The sequence below is a fragment of the Lentinula edodes genome, assembly GCF_021015755.1.
Source record: "Lentinula edodes strain Le(Bin) 0899 ss11 chromosome Unknown C8R40scaffold_26, whole genome shotgun sequence".
Lineage (NCBI taxonomy): Eukaryota > Fungi > Basidiomycota > Agaricomycetes > Agaricales > Omphalotaceae > Lentinula > Lentinula edodes.
In genome coordinates, this window is record NW_025764332.1 from 91,318 (window position 1) to 109,475 (window position 18,158).

The 18,158-nt window shown below is 46.4% G+C and overlaps 7 protein-coding genes across 7 annotated transcripts; 4 read left to right on the plus strand and 3 right to left on the minus strand.

Annotated features, from left to right (window-relative positions):
• Nucleotides 1-248: 248 nt before the first annotated feature.
• C8R40DRAFT_1172537 (uncharacterized protein) lies at nucleotides 249-2,629 on the minus strand (the record flags this gene model as incomplete). Its single annotated transcript, XM_046231873.1, has 2 exons — nucleotides 249-2,521; nucleotides 2,575-2,629. 2 exons carry the CDS (start codon nucleotides 2,627-2,629, stop codon nucleotides 249-251), a joined length of 2,328 nt encoding a protein of 775 aa, XP_046084441.1.
• A 949-nt stretch (nucleotides 2,630-3,578) lies between these two features.
• C8R40DRAFT_1113222 (uncharacterized protein) lies at nucleotides 3,579-5,055 on the plus strand. The gene is made up of 5 exons (XM_046228457.1): nucleotides 3,579-3,696; nucleotides 3,752-4,058; nucleotides 4,115-4,356; nucleotides 4,405-4,500; nucleotides 4,558-5,055. The coding sequence occupies exons 1-5, from the start codon at nucleotides 3,672-3,674 to the stop codon at nucleotides 4,848-4,850; spliced, it is 963 nt and encodes a 320-aa protein (XP_046084442.1). The 5' UTR covers nucleotides 3,579-3,671; the 3' UTR covers nucleotides 4,851-5,055.
• Nucleotides 5,056-5,416: 361 nt separating this feature from the next.
• C8R40DRAFT_1049906 (nucleic acid-binding protein) lies at nucleotides 5,417-5,946 on the plus strand (the record flags this gene model as incomplete). Its single annotated transcript, XM_046224596.1, has 3 exons — nucleotides 5,417-5,599; nucleotides 5,656-5,758; nucleotides 5,822-5,946. Coding segments are annotated over 3 exons (411 nt in total), but the record flags the coding sequence as incomplete, so codon positions are not given.
• Nucleotides 5,947-7,882: 1,936 nt separating this feature from the next.
• On the minus strand, nucleotides 7,883-8,290 carry C8R40DRAFT_1049858 (uncharacterized protein; the record flags this gene model as incomplete). Its single annotated transcript, XM_046224593.1, has 4 exons — nucleotides 7,883-7,953; nucleotides 8,004-8,072; nucleotides 8,120-8,157; nucleotides 8,208-8,290. 4 exons carry the CDS (start codon nucleotides 8,288-8,290, stop codon nucleotides 7,883-7,885), a joined length of 261 nt encoding a protein of 86 aa, XP_046084444.1.
• A 139-nt stretch (nucleotides 8,291-8,429) lies between these two features.
• C8R40DRAFT_1253868 (major facilitator superfamily domain-containing protein) lies at nucleotides 8,430-11,286 on the plus strand. Its single transcript, XM_046233741.1, has 11 exons — nucleotides 8,430-8,446; nucleotides 8,516-9,010; nucleotides 9,068-9,121; nucleotides 9,174-9,232; nucleotides 9,286-9,405; nucleotides 9,466-9,572; nucleotides 9,637-9,760; nucleotides 9,823-10,202; nucleotides 10,253-10,502; nucleotides 10,567-10,825; nucleotides 10,882-11,286. Exons 2-11 carry the CDS (start codon nucleotides 8,898-8,900, stop codon nucleotides 10,979-10,981), a joined length of 1,566 nt encoding a protein of 521 aa, XP_046084445.1. The 5' UTR covers nucleotides 8,430-8,446; nucleotides 8,516-8,897; the 3' UTR covers nucleotides 10,982-11,286.
• An 11-nt stretch (nucleotides 11,287-11,297) lies between these two features.
• Nucleotides 11,298-12,609, plus strand: C8R40DRAFT_382035 (DUF572-domain-containing protein). Its single transcript, XM_046234877.1, has 6 exons — nucleotides 11,298-11,348; nucleotides 11,405-11,470; nucleotides 11,526-11,610; nucleotides 11,667-11,814; nucleotides 11,876-11,960; nucleotides 12,015-12,609. The coding sequence occupies exons 1-6, from the start codon at nucleotides 11,342-11,344 to the stop codon at nucleotides 12,545-12,547; spliced, it is 924 nt and encodes a 307-aa protein (XP_046084446.1). The 5' UTR covers nucleotides 11,298-11,341; the 3' UTR covers nucleotides 12,548-12,609.
• Nucleotide 12,610: 1 nt separating this feature from the next.
• Nucleotides 12,611-17,171, minus strand: C8R40DRAFT_382054 (uncharacterized protein). Its single transcript, XM_046234878.1, has 6 exons — nucleotides 16,682-17,171; nucleotides 15,722-16,464; nucleotides 15,183-15,672; nucleotides 14,493-15,129; nucleotides 14,279-14,442; nucleotides 12,611-14,223 (listed from the first exon to the last, which is right to left on the minus strand). Exons 1-6 carry the CDS (start codon nucleotides 16,943-16,945, stop codon nucleotides 12,946-12,948), a joined length of 3,576 nt encoding a protein of 1,191 aa, XP_046084447.1. The 5' UTR covers nucleotides 16,946-17,171; the 3' UTR covers nucleotides 12,611-12,945.
• Between the last annotated feature and the right edge of the window lie 987 nt (nucleotides 17,172-18,158).

Sequence of the window (18,158 nt, forward strand, 5' to 3'; positions counted from 1 at the left end):
CAAATCCTTGTAGAATAGTCTGTACATAGCAACCAAAAAGCGAAAGCGAAGACATACAAGTACTATGCAGGTTACACATAACTTTTCGCAAGGGATGCTTGAATCCAAAGAAAACGACATAGTATACTACGTATGCCAGCAAGCAAGAAGCAAAACGAATAAATCAAAGCAAAAAAACTGACCGCCGACCCACATAAAGATATTCTTTGACTTTCCTTCCTCACAATTAACCTCCCGAGTGTCCTCATTCAGTTCTGCGTCAACGGCATATCCGGGATCAGAATATGCATATGCTTGGCTCCCTCATTCCCCAATACGGCATTATACGCACTCAAATCACCTTCCATGTTTCTCAGCGAAGCTAACGACTGCGCTGAGTCTTTGTGTTCCAATGCAGGCACGTGAGACCCGTAAGGGTTCATAGCACGTTGATACGTGGTTGGCGTCGTGGCGGGGAAGGAGGATGTCGATGACGAAGCCGACTCGGATGCAGGAATTGTCGGGGCAGGTCGCCGAGTAGTTGCTGCTTTCGCCGGCTTAGTTGGAACGGGGCCAGGGTAGGTATAAACAGGTGACGTAGGAGAGGTCACCGTTTCAGTGAAGGCACCAAGAGCTTCGTCAGGTGTGTATGAAGGAACAGGTTTACGAGGCGTGCGCCTACTCTGTGCTTTACCGGCAGACGAGCTTGACTGTGTTTGTTCTGGGTTCAAAGTGTAGACAAATGCGTCGGGAGATGAAGCACGTTTGTTTTGTGCCGATGATACAAATTCATGCTTGGGTGATTCCGGTACATCTGGACCACGCATGGGACGAGTCGAAGTTGGCGAGACGTTCTGGGACTGAGATCGGGCACGGTTAGGCCGGAAGCCATCAAATGTCGATGAGTCAGAAATCCCGAGTGCATAAAACGCCTGAGTATTCCCGCTAGGGGCAAGCGATGATCTTGAATATGAACGCGAGTTATGTCTGGAGGCGGGCTCGGAAGGTGGCGGCGTAACAAACGGTGAGGGTTCATAACCAATCGGAATAGTACCGACACCAGGTGCACCTGAGTCGAGAGAATCGGTGTTAGGGACATAAGACTGGTATTTTGAATAGTCTTCCTCTGTTGGCGAAGAGCTAGGCGAAAGATTACGCATCGGCATGCCTGTCTGTTCAGAAGGAGAGTAGGCAAAATCTTCTTCGGCTTGCCTGGTGCTCGTGTTGCTGTATCCTCGAGGAAAGTCAGCATAAGGATCGTACGATCCGTGTGCTGATGATGATGGGGGAGAAAATGAAGAGCTGAAAGAAGATGACATTATGGCTCCGGTAGATTCTGTAGTCCCAGAAGAGTCTTTAGCTTGTCGAGTTCGACGAACCCGTTTTGATTTAGTGGTAAACGCAGACGGGGGAGAATCCTGAGGTTTCGCAAGACCTATAGCAGCCAATCCTATATCTCCCAACCTGAATCCGCCTGATTTTTGAGGGCGAGTGTTGGCTGCAGTATTGAGCACGGTTACCGGATCAAAATCATCAGTGCCCTCAGCCTTTACAATAGATTTTGGTGCCGATCTAGACCCGTTGGCAGAATCAAACGAGCCTAAAGCACCCCATTTGCCAAAGTTAGGCCTGGGAGAAGTACCATCGCCCGCGTCATTTAGCCCATTCCTGTAACGTCGTCCACGCAGATAGGCTAGACATGCACCTATGATGACAACAAGGGCCGCAAGTCCACCGATAACACCGCCTGCAATGGCACCACTGTTCACATGACTGGTAGTAGAAAGACTACCGCCAGCACTGGGTGATGACTGCCCTGCCGTATTTGTGGAACCCGAGCTACTTGAACTTGTGCTTGTAGTTATGGTCGCAAGGCAGGATACATCACTAGAATTGCGTATGAAGATAGGCTCACTGGAGGCGTTCCAAGTCGTCCAGATCCCTCCCACGCCACCCAGAACATCGCCCGCATCAGTTGCGGTGACCAAAAATTCATACCACCCTTGCGGCAGATTCACTTGATCCCACGTGAAACTGCTCTGAACACTTGGGTCTAAGGCAGTGGATAGCGACTCAATTAGCCCTGCCAACTGTGTAGAGCTCCCTGGAGCTGCAGATACAGTGCCAGTTGCTAGTACGGAACCTGAAGCTACAGAGGGAATGATTTGTCGGCGTGCAACGGTATTAGTGGAGGAGTCCAAATCGGTGAATGTATTTGTAATTTGCGATGAGGCGGACAACGAAGATGAGCTGCTCGAAGCAGGAGGTAATTGTTGTGTAACATTGATGTTCGTGACGGAAAGCGTGATAAGCTTAACTGGTGGCTTTGCGCCGATCCCCCAAGACCAGATGATATTGAAGGGTGAGCAGGTGTCAAGCTCTGTAGAAGATAAGTCAAATACTAGGTAGGGGGACGCTGTAGCAGAAGCGGAGCTGGAAGTTGAAGATGAACTGATAGCGGAGGTAGTTGCAGGTGAGCTGGTGACGCTTGACAAAGAGTTTGACGACACTGTGAGGGGGTCACTGGAAGATGTGGGTTGAACTGTACAGAAGGATAGATTAAAGTTTGATCAAACGCGCTGAAATGAAACTTACCACTTTGAAGAATAGCCAAAGCCAGCACCAATACACATGTCGGTGTCCCCTTCATACTTCAATTCAACGCCTTTACTTTGATTCTGCTGGTTGCTAGGCAGCCAGACGATACTTGTCCTGGTGGGGAAGCGAGGACTTGCACTGCACTCTATGAGCAGATATTTTGACAGACGCTCCAACCACTCCACTTGTAGGGTAGAACAGTGGGTGAAATGGGATGGGAAGTGCAGATAGAATAGCTGTCCTAGGCTGTGGAATGGTCACTGGTCACCGGTCAGGACCAACCAAATCCGAACCCTCATTTCTCCGGATCCGACAAATCACAATAAACAACAGCCGTTCGAGCCGCAACTTCAAGTTCGCCCCGAGGACCTGGATATTTGAATCCTTTTTGATCCCTTTGACTGGGGGGCCTTTGTAGGCCCGGTTCTAGTACTCTACTACTTTACAAAATATGTAGGCTACAAATTTCATATAATATTGTTGAGGAAGCACCTCATTCAGCTCTGACTGGCACTCTGGTCTCTAAAAAGCAGGGAAAAGTTTTTGACAACAATTCTTGGACGAAGAATAACTGTAATCGCGAGTTCTCGAGTCCTGGAGCCCTGTGGACGCCTGGGCTCCTAAGTAATAAAGTATAGTGAAAGGCAGTAATACGTGGTCGACTTTGGTCACCCATGCCGCCGATTCCCAGGCACCTTTCGCACAAAGCGTACAGCAACAAGGAGCTCCATGATCAGAAGGGGTCAAGTGGATTTGCGAATCAAGGTCGAACGCTGTAGAACGCTCTTCTCCCAAAAAAGCACATCTCAACATCACTGATCTTCTTCCCTCCAAGTTCCACGGCTTTCTCCTCACATGAAACGGGCTTATTGCGTTCAAATTTCAAGCTGACCAACGTTGGAAAAATGGTGAAGCCAGTGGTTGAATATTGAATGTTGACCACATTGAATTCCAAATTGCGGGAGAATTTTGTGGCTTATCAATTTTATCACATGAGATTGGGAGAAAATCACTCTGAAAGTGATTTTCTCGTCTTCAACTTTCTTGCCATCTGAAGACGACCTCAAATACCTCGTGGTGCCTGAGGGCAAGATATGCTCTCTTATGCACTGTCTACAGGTGCACCTTCAATCATCTGAGTTCTACTGATTGGCCTCACTAATATGAATGAAAGCAACAAATCTCTTTCACCTTCCCATTGACGAGGAAGAGGACAGGGAAATTGAAGGTTATCAGAGGAAATATCTGACTTGGACATCTGATCAGGCTGTCGGAACCTCGCAAGCGTCATCTTCCAAGGCACCCAATTTGGATACCCGGTCTGCACTGTCTCGTGCAGAAGATGAACGAAATCAAACAGTCAATGATATCTTACAAAACGAAGATCTTTATGATGTCCTTGGTGTGGACAAGTCAAAAGCTCTTGACAAGCTTGCATTACGAAGAGCTTACCTAGTACGCAGCAAAGCATGTCATCCCGAGTACGTCCTCGCATCCAACTCTTCCGTTTGAAGTCTACAACTGGTCCGATCCACAGCAAATTTCCCGTAAACAAGGCGGCGAACGCTACTTTGGCTTTTCAGAAAATCGCGATAGCGTACGATATTTTGAGCAAACCTCAATCGAGACGAATATATGATTGTCGCTCGCGTTATGCGAAATACGATATCTTTGCCGCAGGACCAACCGGGCATGCTGAAGAAACATTCCAAGGTGTCGTCATTGGGATCTTCAACGATTTTTTGGACGGAGACCTAGAAGTTATCAGGACTCTATTGAGTAGGTGGACACTGTCCTGGGAGCTAATTACGGATTGACTTGTTGCAGAAGCTATAAGTGACTTCAATCCTTCACTGACTTTGGGCGATGATGGTATCAATTCCGTGCTTGCCATCCTTCATACCATACGGGAGCGTGCTCTCAGTACGTTATCTCGATGCCCTCAGAGTTTTTCATTTACTCACTTCTTGGCGTGTTTAGCTTGCCGCACTTGTATCTTCGCTCTGCATGCAGAGCTGAGTCGCCTCTTGGAAGTGCAACAAGAAATGCGACAGTTGTCTTGTTTTGATATCTTTGGTCGCTCCCGCCTCACCATTCAACTCACCCGCATAACACTCAGTCTTCCCTTCGTTTTGGAAAAAGCCTTGGAAGAGCAGCATAGTATCTATGGTTCTGGACCAAACGATAAAACTGTCACGATTCTCCCGAAGCACTTGAACGTTCTCATTCGAAATATCGATTTTGCCCTGGCAAAAATAGAATGCGTGCTATAGACTTATTATATATTCTCCTGGATCTGGATTTTTTGGGTTTTAAATTTTGTTTGATGTGCTTCAGAGTTCCTAGGTTTATCTGTAGGTTTATCATGCCCACCCTTACTTCTATCTATCATTATCACTGTACCGTATAGATACTTCATTATATAGAGTAGAACCGTGTACTTTTAACAACTATGTATGTACTTGCTAGAATCTGCAGCTTTTGTTCCCAATTGAATCGTATGTACGGGACTGGAACGCTTAGTCATGTGGGCAGGACTGCCTCGTTGAGTCAATTTGTATTCTGCAACCACCAGCACAACAGCTATCCTTACTTTCTAAGTAAAGGACACACGTTCGTTTCTGCAGTAGTCGCTTTTTTCAAATAGAGAAAGAGCGACAACCAGGGGCCTTTAACTCACACCCCCACCATGCCGAAGGCAAGTCTTCTTCAGAAATCTCGCTTTTCATCGATCCGTTGACGACAATATATTTTCAACAGAATAAGGGAAAGGTGCATACTAGATCTACTTGATTTTTCGTCATCCACAGAATCTCACTGGTCTACGCTATCGATCTAGGGAGGCAAAAATCGCCGTCGTGGAAAGAACGAAAATGATGATGACAAGCGCGAGCTAGTGTTCAGAGAAGATGGACAGGAGTATGCACAAGTTATCAAGATGCTTGGAAATGGTCGTCTAGAGGCGCAGTGCTTCGACGGAGAGAAGCGGCTAGCGCACATTCGAGGAAAGATGCGGAAAAAAGTACGTTCTTGCCAGAAATCTTTTGTGTCTTGTTTCTCATTTATGAATTCTCTAAGGTCTGGATTAATCAAGGCGATATCGTCTTACTGTCCCTACGAGATTTCCAGGATGACAAGGCAGATGTAATTGTCAAGTATACCGCGGACGAGGCTAGAAATCGTGCGTTCATAACAGCCGCTCTTAATCCAAGATCGTTCTGATGTAACGTTTTCCGAATCATAGTCAAAGCATATGGCGAGCTGCCAGAGAACGCCAAGATCAACGAGACAGATGCATTCGGTGAAGAAGATGGAGAGTGTACATTTGAGTTCGGCGACGAAGGAGAGGTGGACATCGATGATATCTAGAGGTACATATGTGTACAGGGTATCGTGATTAGTCCTTATGTTTTATATCTCCCTGTTATGCTTTTGTTGTTATTTCAGCGTGTATGCATCATACTGTATAATAAGCACAGTACATCGATGAGCAAGCTTTCGGAAATCATCCAGTCTGTAGACTTCTGTTTGTTGTATATGTACAGCAACCAGACTCAAATTTATTCAGTGATTTTGCATTTTTTGCATTTGCCCACTACATCTGCGTTAAGCGATTTTGGAACACATTCAGATATATGAGCAGTCATGATAAAAAATCTTTCGGTATAAACGGGTCATGGAAAGCGGAATATTATAATGTAGAAATTTGATCAGGTCGAGAGCTGTCGAGACTCGAGAGTAGATGGATACCGACAAAGCACTAATAAATCATGAACAGTGTGGACCAAAAGTATCGTCAGGATGCTCTAAGAGGCCCCCTCATGTACCTTGAATTTCGAAGGCTTCTTCAGGCTTCAGAGCTCGACCCCGCTTTGTGATAGGTGCTGCAGACCCAAGTAAGGAGAGACTATTCCGGATCCGGTGAAGTTGACATCTGTTAACATGGATCAGCCTCCTGTCCGATTCTTGAAGTAGCATATCATCTTCATCTTCCATGTTCTTGTTATCTCAATTGTGGAAATTTATCAGCAAACGTTAAAGTTTAGACTTCGTAGCCCCAAAGAGGAGACTATGCGCCAACGTCGTCCTAGTCTACTGCACAAAGAAACTTGAAAGTCTAAAAAATATCCTGCCCGCGTGAATACCGATTTGGCAGTAATTTTTGTACTTGCGTTAGAAACCTGTACGTGAGAGCCTGTCGAACAGAACTTTGCTGCACCTGTAAGTGCTTTGGTTCATGCTTCTTGACACAAACCCGAATGCACCCTTATTGGCAATCGAACGACGTGGTCACCATGAAAATTGAATTGTGAACCTAGTCGCAGTCAGCTACCCAGGAGGCTAAAAATCAATATCACCATGAACTTGACAAGTGATACAAACTAGCATATCCTGAAACCTCGTGGAAAGTGCTGAAAGGTGATTCTGCCTTTGGGAGAGGATCTTGAAGTTGCACTGTGAAAGAATCAACTTTGAACATCGTACTGGAAGGAAATCTGTCGAGCTTCTGGTAAGCTGAGAAGGTCTGGGAAGTCCCACAGCCTTTCGGGATTGGCCTGGATCGACGAATCTCAAGCTTACTGAATTATATGCCCTCCCGCACTACAAATCTGTCCTAGTCCAGATTATGAACAAAAAGTTTCGTGTCTCAATATCAATCAAAATCTTACCTTAGATAAAATAGAATGAGGGTTTGGTTTTGTGAGTAATAGGCTGTAGCCTTGAGTGACCTCGAGCAAGATACATAGATGCGGACAATGGTTCATGAACACGGGTTTGGAATGGTCCGAGGGCAAACTATCGGTGCGGGAACGGGTTCATGATATCAAGTCAGAAGCACAGCTAGCTGTTATGTAGGATATAGCGTCTTTCCCGTAGCGCAATCCCGTCACGTCATTTGACTTGTGGTTCACACCTGAGGATACACGGCCTGTTAATTGATTGTTTGATCTCACAATGAGGAGAAAAAAGGCTTGCAAGTTTATTACAAGTGAATCGGACCGGTGACCGAGTTCAAGAGTTAGCTACTCTATAACGTAAGTTCATGAGTTACACAGATGTATGCTTGCGGTACACTGAAGACAACCAGGACAGGCCATACATAGATATTGAGATAAGCGTCAGATCGAAATCTTGGATATCTCAAGCTTGACCTGCCGGCGACAGCTTTCTTCATCTGTTCCTGGCATTTCTGTGGCGACCGTGGGCACAAGAAAGGCATTGGTCAAGGAAGTCAAACCCTCGTTCGCCATGACCGTGTGCGTGTGCTTGAATAACAGATTGACAGCAAAGAGTTTCTGGGGTGTCACGAGGGAGCAATAACATAGTTTCGCTTCAGATGGCGGTACTTGCGCAGCGAGTAGAGAGCAAGCGTTTCTGTTACCATCGAAGTAAGCAACAGTCAGCTTGAGATGATGGTCACACACCATTCTTGATGTATTCACCAAGCTTCAAAGCTTTCTCTATTTCTTCTGGATCGGTCAAATTTCTGTTCTCTAAGATGCGTCAATGGTTGACTGTGCTATAACGTGAGGCTCCATACTCTCGAACATTCTCCTGAGCTTGCCATTAAAATCGTAGCTATTAAAGACGCGTCAATTGGGAAATGGAGATAAGAGTGAGGGACGGACTTTTCGTCAGGATACTCTCTTCCGAGTCGATGAAGCTCCTTGTACAATTTGATGACCCTCAAACGTGTCGAGGGCCCGGCCATCGAAGAAAAGCTATGTTGGTAGACGAGGCAAGAGCTCAATCTTGGGTTAGAAGGGGTTAGCCTTAAGCAGGCGGATTACTCAATCAGGCACGGTATAGCCATGTGGCGTGAGATCCGTCGTCCGCTTTCATGTTACTGTCTGTTACTGTACATACAGTAAGTATTGGCATGTGCAGTCTGAGTGCAATTGTTAAAGAGTAAGATATCTAATAATTTTCGTCAAAGATTCTTCGATGCCCAGGAGCCATCACCTCGTTATTTCTGTGACTATGACTATAACAGTTATCAAGTGTAAAGTGGGTTAAGTGCTACTTTTGGCTTTTCATGATCATTTTGAAATCCTTCCGAAGTTGGCTTCTTTCTTTCAGCTTCCCCCTGAATCCAGATCTATAGCTTTGCTGTTACCGCACATAGGACCTACGATCATCCGGCTATTCAGAATAATCGGGAGAAAGAGTAAAGACAGCAAACGTTTCGTAAAACAACGAGTTCCATGATTGGTTAAAGTCACGAACGTGCTCCCTGTTTTCCTTAGTTGAAATACTGCAAAAAGTCATATAAAGCTGGTCGCATCATAAATACGTATACTTCTTCATCCCGACCCCTCATGGCTAGCGAGAAAGGTTCCAGTGTCTCCGGTGAGCCTTTGCCTCAGACTTCCTATGTCCTGGACGAGCGCCGTCGTGCCGCTCTTGCAGAGGTCGACAATGCCAAGTTCTCGTATGTGTTCATCTTAAGAGCAGTTTATTTCCGTGCCCATTTTTTTTTCCTTCTTAGCTGGTTCCATGTCAAGGTCTGCTTTGTAGCTGGGGTGGGCTTCTTCACCGATGCGTAAGGGATCCTCGGGCCCCCTAAATATCTTATATACCTATACGCCTTACAGATATGACATTTTCGCTATCAACATTGCTTCCACAATGTTAGGGTACGTCTATGATCCTAGTGAGTACTTTTAATCTACAGTCAGTTTACGACGCCCCCAATAATTCTTCAAGAGCACAAGAGCTTATCAACCAACGCCGGTCTTGGTGTCAAGGTCGCAACTCCCGTTGGTACATTAGTCGGTCAGCTTCTCTTCGGTTGGTTAGCTGATGTGATCGGTCGTAAAAAGATGTGTTAGTAGCCCCCTTACCATACACGGATAAAGGCTTTTTATTGACCTATTCAATGGACAGACGGTTTCGAACTCATGATCATCATTTTCGCCACCTTTGCTCAGGCCCTCTCTGCTAATGGACCTGCCGTCACCATCATTGGCGTTCTTGTCGTTTGGCGTTTCCTGGTAAGGACTAGTTTGTTGGATTTTGATTATTGAAATGGCTTTCTCAGAAATCGGTTCATTACAGATGGGCGTCGGTATCGGTGGCGACTATCCGCTTAGCGCTGTGATCTCCTCCGAGTTTGCTAGTACCCGCACTCGTGGACGTCTGATGACTGCCGTCTTTGCCTTCCAGGGATGGGGACAGCTTGGTGAGCGACGAAACCTTTTTTCAGCTTCGTAAGCGACGAAGTAACCTGGGAATCTTTACCAGCTGCATCCTTAATTTCCGTGATCGTGGTTGCTGCTTATAAGGACAGCATCATTGGAGATGTCTCCCCCAACTTTAATGCTGTCGACCACTGTTGGCGCATTCTGATCGGTATGGGATGCGTTCCCGGAGTCATTGCACTCTACTTCCGTCTCACTATTCCGGAGACTCCTCGGTTTACCATGGACATTGAACGTAACATTCAACAAGCTACCAAGGACATCGACACCATACTTGCCACTGGCGCTAACCAATCCAAATCTGTCAGTCACCAGCACTTGGACGCTCCTGTTGCAAGCTGGGCCGATTTCAGAGCATATTTTGGTCAATGGAAGCATTTGAAGGTCCTTATTGGTACTGCTTATTCTTGGTTCGCACTCGATGTATGTCGTCCTGCTACTTCTACCCCTGCATTTTCTCATCGGAATTCCAGATTGCTTTCTACGGTCTTGGTCTCAATTCCAGTATTATTTTACAAGCTATCGGCTTTGGCTCCGCTGTTAGCACTGGCTCTCGAGGAGTGTATGATAATTTGATGAATGTTTCTGTTGGAAATGTCATTCTATCCATTGCTGGACTTATCCCTGGCTACTGGGCTTCGTTCCTCCTCATCGATAAGTGGGGTCGAAAGCCTATTCAGCTCATGGGATTCATTTTACTCACTGTCTTGTTCATTGTCATGGGTAAGCCGTTAACCTTCTCTATCATGCTGCAGATTACTAGATAATTGATGTTTTATTGTCAAAGGATTCGGATACGATGCTCTGAAAGGAAGCGCCTCCGGAAAGAAGGCATTCGTTTTCCTTTATTGCCTTGCAAATTTCTTCCAAAACTTTGGCCCCAACGTTACTACATTCGTTATCCCCGGAGAAGTGTACCCCACACGATACCGTTCCACTGCCCACGGTATTTCCGCCGCCAGCGGCAAGCTTGGCGCAATTGTTGCTCAAGTGGGTTTCGCTCAGCTTGCAAACATTGGTGGAAGTAATGCGTTCGTAGGACACATGTAAGCATTTTGTTCATATTTTTGTACTTGAGTTTCTGACAATTTTGTCTCTGCAGCCTTGAAATATTCGCATTGTTTATGCTTACTGGTATATTCTCAACGCTACTTCTTCCTGAATCCAAGGGCAAGTCGCTTGAAGAGCTTTCGGAAGAGTAGCGCACAACAAATTTCCTAGAAAAGTTCCATTGTTAACATTGCAGCCCTCCTCATGGTACTAGTACAAGTAGTTTACAAGCTTCTATGCGAACTCGAGCGCTCTAGTGTTCCTTAGTGACCACGATATGTCTAATATCTTCAAGAAAATTTGTATAATTGTCTATTCTTTCATGTCTTTGGTCTTAACAAAGTGAAGATAAAATTGTCGCTCATGGGCATAGCAAGGGCATAGCCTGGCTCTTCATACCGTTAGCCACTGCGTACCAAATAGGGCGTCTATAAATGAGTGCATTTCTTAGCGCGCGTGCACTGGGATCGTTACGTAACTTAAAACTACATACCTTTCCGGATCCTACCATCATGCAGGGCAAGTGTGTCACACAACCTAGTGCCCCCCTTACTGAAATTTCGACTTGATCGAAGGATTCAACAAATACTATCCACCTGACTACGATGGCGAGAAGCATGGTAGTCTGAACTCTTACAGAGGTCAGAGTCCTTCAAAAACTTCAACAAAGCTTATACTTGAACTCGACCACTTCAGGGAAACATGCTCTTGGTGATCGAGCTCGGAAATTGGATCAAGGGATCCTTATTACTCGCTTCGAGCTACCTTTCAACATTTGGTGGTACGTGTATCCAAAATGTCCATACAACATTCGCGAAATTCAAAAGTGTCGTTTAGTGGAACATGCAACAATCATATTGGCATGGGCGTCCGTTATAACGCGGAAAAAAAGAAAATTGGCAATTACTACTCAACCCCCATATTTTCATTTCGATGTAAATGTCACCTGTGCGACGGATGGTTCGAGATACAAACGGATCCCAAGGTCAGCAGTATTCCAACTTTATGTTCAGCGTACCCCTCAGTTTGAACGTTCGGTACACTAGAATACTAGATATGTCGTTGTTTCTGGAGCGAGGCAAAAAGATGAAGAGTGGGATCCGGAAGAGAATGGCGGATTTGCCGTGCATGGTAGGTAGATTATTCATGTTGGTTTTTGCTCCTAGCCTCGACGATTTTTTGTAGACACAGATGGAAATGCTGCGCCCGTAGATCCCTTAGCCGCGCTTGAAAAGACCACTGATGCACAAATTCATCAAACCAAAGTTCAGATTCCACGTCTCGAGTCTTTGATGGATGTATCAGACCGGTACAATTCTGACCCATACTCTTTATCCCTCAAAGCCCGTAAACACTTCAGAGAGGATAAGAAGATATGGAAAGAAAAGGAGAAATCTGATGTCCAAGTCAAGGATCGATATGCATTGCCGACAAACTTCAGTTTGGCTGAAGAAGACGGAGAAACCATAAAGGAAGCTAGGGAGCAATGGCGGAAGGGTAGGGAAGAGATACTTCTTCGCAACAGTAAACGTCGAAAGCTTGCTGTCGAGACATCCATTGTCCCTAGCTCCTCTGGCTTGAGTTCGACGTCATCTTCGGCCGTAGTCGAATCCTTGCGTGCACGGGTTCTGATAAATACTGCTCGACAATCTCGGACTTCTACTAATTCTGCTTCTACTTTTGTGAACGGTAGAAAGTCTTTGGTACGCAATAGGTGAATAAGATGCAAATATATGCAGTTTGGGCCCCGTCGTCTTTATTTTCAACAATGTAAATCATATTTTGTCTACGCCTTGGTGGGAATATATATTCGGTCCAATGTCGACAAGATAATCGATAGCGGCTAGAACAACAGTAGCAATACACAGAGCAGGTAACCAAGAAGATAAACGGCGACAAAGACAAGGGTTTGTAACAGAAGGAGAGGAGAATAAGTAAAAAAAAGAGAAATAGATAGAAGGGGATAGGAAAACAGCAACTCCACGCCGGAAAAAACATAGAATAAGATGATATGAAAGGAGATTAAGAAGCAATGGAGAGGTAAAACAACTACACAATCAACAAAGATACATATATCGTGACCAAAGAAGATAAGTAGCCATAAAAGAAACAAATACTATGAATTGAAAATCGCCCAAGGCTGTTCCAGCGTAGCCATGTGCCCATCCCACTTCCAATCAGTAGACTGATAGTAGGCCGACTCCCCTCCATCGATCTCCTTCAGCGTACCCAGCCTCAGCGGATCATACTCTTCTTGTTTAACGTCGAGTAAAGCAGTTGCATGATGCGCTGGATCAGCATCTGCTTGAGATTCTGGGCTAGGGTTCGTCGACGACGAGGAAACCAAATCAGGTGTTCCAACCTTTGACTCGTCTTCATCTTCGTTCGGGAATAGGGAAAAGTCGAAGAACTCTGTGAGATCATTGGAAGATAGAATTTGAGACGTCGAAGCGGATGCGTCTAGTGAACCAACTTCGTTCAAACCCAACGTCGAGAACGTATCGGAATCGGGTATACCACCATCATAACCCTTGAGAATCTGTTCTAGAGTTTCCGAAATATCAGAAGACAGAGCCGCCTGGTCTTCGGTCCCAGCCATTTTGATCAATTCCGTCATCTGTTCAAGGAATTGGCTGGCATCTTCCTCGGTCTTGATATTCTCAACCACTTGATTCTTCTTCTGCAACGACTCACTGATTGGTCCTTCCCAGTCAGTCTTTGCCCGCTTGGGAGGAGAAGGTTCGTTGGCAACTGTCGTAGGTAAGGGGTTGGAGCTCGACCCTGCAGAAGGGTCTGTGCTGGGCTGAAGAGCGTCAAGCTCCTCCTCACGCGGTCGCTTGACTCCAGCAGAGGATGTAGGGATAGTAGCATGATCAAGAGTAGGAGTCGCATTGACTTTGGGTGTCGACGGCTTCCGCGATTTCGGCTTTTTGGGCGCTGATTTTGGCTTAGGCGATTTAGGTGTTTGTGGTGAAGCGGCAGCAGCCGCACTAGGGGTCGGTGCAGTGGCAATAGGCGTGGCAGCAGAAGCAGGCGGAGTAGGAGCACCACTCTGCTTCTTGTTTTTTGACGGAGGCGGAGGCGGATTCAAGGGCATGGGAGGTCGAGGAGGTATAGAGTTGTTAGATTGGGTAGGAAGATTGGGGGCTGGTGAGTGTTGTAAGTTGGGAGGTAGTTGTCCAGATGGCACCACTCGACCGACAGGTCCAGGATAGCTGGGATGTTGATCTACAGTAGGGCCCGAATCCCCTCTGAATATATTCTGAAGAATATGAGCGATATAGCGACTCGCGTACTGGAATTGAGTAGAGTACGTTCGTAGATTTTCGAAGGAGATTATGAATTTAGGATTTGGTGACGTTAGTAGACTCCTTTGATGTTGAACGGAAAGAATCTACAATTCATTGTCAACAAAGGTGAATGTGATGGATTGCAAACAAAAAACATACGCCATTTGATAACTTTTTGGTGTTCTCTTCGTTCTTTGTTACGATACTATAAAGAGCCAGCTTGCCGTCTAGCTCATTTGCAAGACGGAACGCGAGTTCGAGCACACTATTGTATTCCCCTCTACTTTCAAGAGGAATATCGACACCGGGCATGAGAGGAAGGGCTATCGCAAGGTTGAACGCTTGTATTGTAGTGGTTTTGAGAATCACTCACCTCGCGCAGTATACTCAGCCTTGTTCCTGTTGATAGTCATCTGAGCCAAGCTCAGCTGTTCTCGTGAGGGACGAGGAATCGAAGATCCCGGAGGGAAAGTTGGCTGAGGTTCACCCGGGGGTCGAAATGGTTGATTCGTGTTACCTAAATTGGGAAAGGGCTGACCGACATTTCCAGCATGCCCAACATTACCTGCCATAGGACCTTGAGGAAGTTGAGGCCGACGGATTTCGTTTCCGAAATTCTCTTGGTCTGCACTCATGCTTTGCAAACTAGAACGATGAGTCTCGACAAAACTAATCATCGTATCCGACATCCCACGGGCTCTCAACTCGGACGGCGATTTATCTGCACACGCAATAATCATACGCAATTGATGAGGGCTCAAGCTGCGCAAGGCCTCGGGTGTGAATGGCATCGATGGACCCTGAGGAGGGAATTGACCAGGTGTCTGGATTGATTTTCGGCGACTATCCACCACAGAGGTTATGTAAACTGTGTCGAAAGCCAAAAGATATTCTTTGTAGACATTCTGAATATGCATAGCAGCAACCGGACCCGACCTAGGCGGTTCGCCGGGAAAGTTAACCATTCCCAAACGTCCAGCTATTACTGGCCACAACTCTTTGCGTGTAACCTTTGACCCGAAGGGTAAATTGACCATACACAAATATACAAGGATGAACTCACATTCGTAAGACCGCCCTCGCGCATGACCAGACAATGTAATTGGAACAAATCGATCTGCCGATTGTCGATAGCAAGAAGCCGAGGGTCATGAACGATGGCCTTCGTTAAGCACCACTGTTTGTAAGAGCTCTCAAAGCGCGATTTGTCCAATGGAGGAATTGGCGCATTGATGAACGCTCCGGATATATTCGGTCCGGTAGCACCATTGGTGGGAGGATTGTTAATGGGAAAGTTTAACGGCGATGTGTTCATGGGGAAGGAATTCATCGACTGTTGCGGAGTTGGACCGGATCGAGGCGGGACGTTGCTCGGAGAGTTAACAGAAAGACCAGATTGAGGATGCGTAGGAGCTGGACTGGATCGAGGACCGAGCCCCGCAGGCTGGGGCTGAGACGGCGGTTGTGTCGGATTCCCGAAAGGCGAGGACTGCCAAGGCTGACCACCATTACCTGGTGGGGGAGGGCCTTGTGAGGATCCGCCCGTAATATTACTAGATTAAAATGTCAGAGAAGAACACGGCTATAGAGTATTCTACACACATTGGGCCGTTTGTGCCATTGCCCTGCTGCATGCAGATGTTCATCAGTGTAACGATTTTATTCAAGGACTCTTTCCGGCCAACAAGTTCAGACTGCAGTGAACGCATTCTCGCCATAAACATATTATCGGGCATGTTAGTACGTTGAGCCTGCAGTTGGAGCATCTGCATTTCTTGCGACTGAATGAGACTACGAAGAGTGGTCGCTCGCTCAGTGAGATCGCCAAGGTTGATTGTGCGGCCTTGAACATTAACAGTCCCTCGAGAGTTCTGAACCATGCCGTTAGTGTTCGCTGGCTGACCGCTCAACAGAGAGGGCGGCATAGATGGGTGAGGAGAAGGGCGACGCATGTCATTCGGAGCGGGAAACATGTCATTTTGAGATTGGAGGGGATTAAGCCCTTGTGGCGCTCCATTGATGGAAACACCTCTATTTCCTAGATTAGTGGGACTGTTCTGGTTCTGCTGATTCTGGGCGAGGTTCATGAGCTCAAGCTGACGTGAATGTTGCTGATTCCCTTGTAATGTTTGCAACATGCTTTGCCTGTGTTGCATGGACTGTTGATAGCTAGGATTGTGCTGCCCTAATCCCGTAAAACCCATCTGCATATTGTGCTGACTTGGATTCGGTTGGTCCAGGAAGGTCGTCTGTTGACTCTGACCAGAACCGCCGATGGATAAGCCAAAACGTTGCTGCTGCGATTGCATTTGGGCCAATTTTTGGCTCCTTAGCAGGTCAGCCATCTGTTGCAGAGATAAAGAGGAGTTAGTTTCACACCATACACGTAATTGGATCGAGATGAGAACAGCAATGAAAGAGTGGTCGCTGACAAAAATTACAGCAGACAATGCTTTTAGCTATGAAGTACTACGAAGAGAGGACACTGGCACACTGTAACGATAAAAACATAGGGCCTAAAACAAAAAAGCGAGTAGGAAAATACCATAAAAAATTACTCGCCTGCTGCGCCGAAGGGCCATTCATATCCTGTCCATTCTGAGCACGCATCTGTTGCATCTGTTGCATCTGAGACCAAGCTCGGTTCTGGTCGTTGAAACCAGACAATCCAGGATGAGGTTGCTGCGAGGATTCCTGTTGCTGCTGCTGACCGGGCTGTAGTTGCTGCTGCTGCTGCATAGCACTCAGCTGGTGGTGGTTATGCATCCCCGCTGCACCTGGAACAAAATTGTGGCCCATAGTGTACTGTGAAAGACGATCAGCCATGAGTGCTGGTGGGCTCTGGCGGCAAATCGGAGAGGAAGGAACGGTGAAAGGACCGTAGAGCGTCCAAGGCCGCTCAAGACGACGATGAAATCTCAATCAGGCAGCAGGCTATTCTCTAGCAACGGGAACAAGGACAACGACGGGAAACCGTACGGTGGGAGTTACGGATAGAGCGAAAGGTGACTGGCCTGTTAGGCCTGCCAAATTCGGATCGGATTGATTAGGTAACAAATGTAATTGTCCTTTTTTTGAAACTCGACTGTAACTCTGAGCTGTTGCCAGCGACTACGTTGGTTTCAATTTTATTTTCCTGTATGGTTCTATCCACCGTGCCAAGCTACAGCACAGAACTCCAATCGTCTAAGCAGCAATGACTTGAACTCAAACAATGCACTGACACCACGTACTGACACCGACCTTTCATTTACGATCCTCTACTATCCTCTAGTTGGGCCTGCGGGATGAATAACAACCTGAGGGTATATGTGTCTGTCCGCTCCTACTTCTGATGTACTCCTCGTATCATCCAGCTTCATCTCACAAGTATGTTCTCAATCCTTTTGGCATTCGACTCGGGTTCTGGAACATCCAATTTAACCTCTTTCGCAAGGTATTCGCAGAAAACTGATTTCATACGAAACAGCCAGATGCTTATTGAGACGCCTTGGAACCCAAGGGAAGGAAAGAAATCTGTGATCCCGCTGAATCAGGCAGGCATACTATTCCCATCATCAACCAAGTCTACGAGGTAGTACCGAGAGATTTCCCTGTTTACAATCTCAACAACATGTTACGGACATATACATGTCACTAGCATTTGTAGTTCATGAAGAATATCCTGTCCAGGAGTTCATCAGTTGCCGAATATAATCCTGATTTTTTATCCCAGGCTCGAGACTTCAGTCGCCCCATTGGAGATACATAATATATGTCAAGGCCTAGAGCCGCAACTCAACGGGGTGCATTCGTTTCTTTCTACTTTCTTTTTGGTCCAATTGCACTTTGACTTAAAATCATTGTCAAGGGGAAGCGATAATGCATACGGCACCATACCCATATCCGTACTCCTAATCATCCCGCACGAATCACAGCGATGCTTGTTGTGTACTTGTTATCTGTATCTGTCCCTCAAAGCGTTGCCAATCCCACCACCAGCCTTGCCCCTTCTCTCCTTGCCTTGCATCTTCTCATCCTTGTTGAAGCATGGATATGT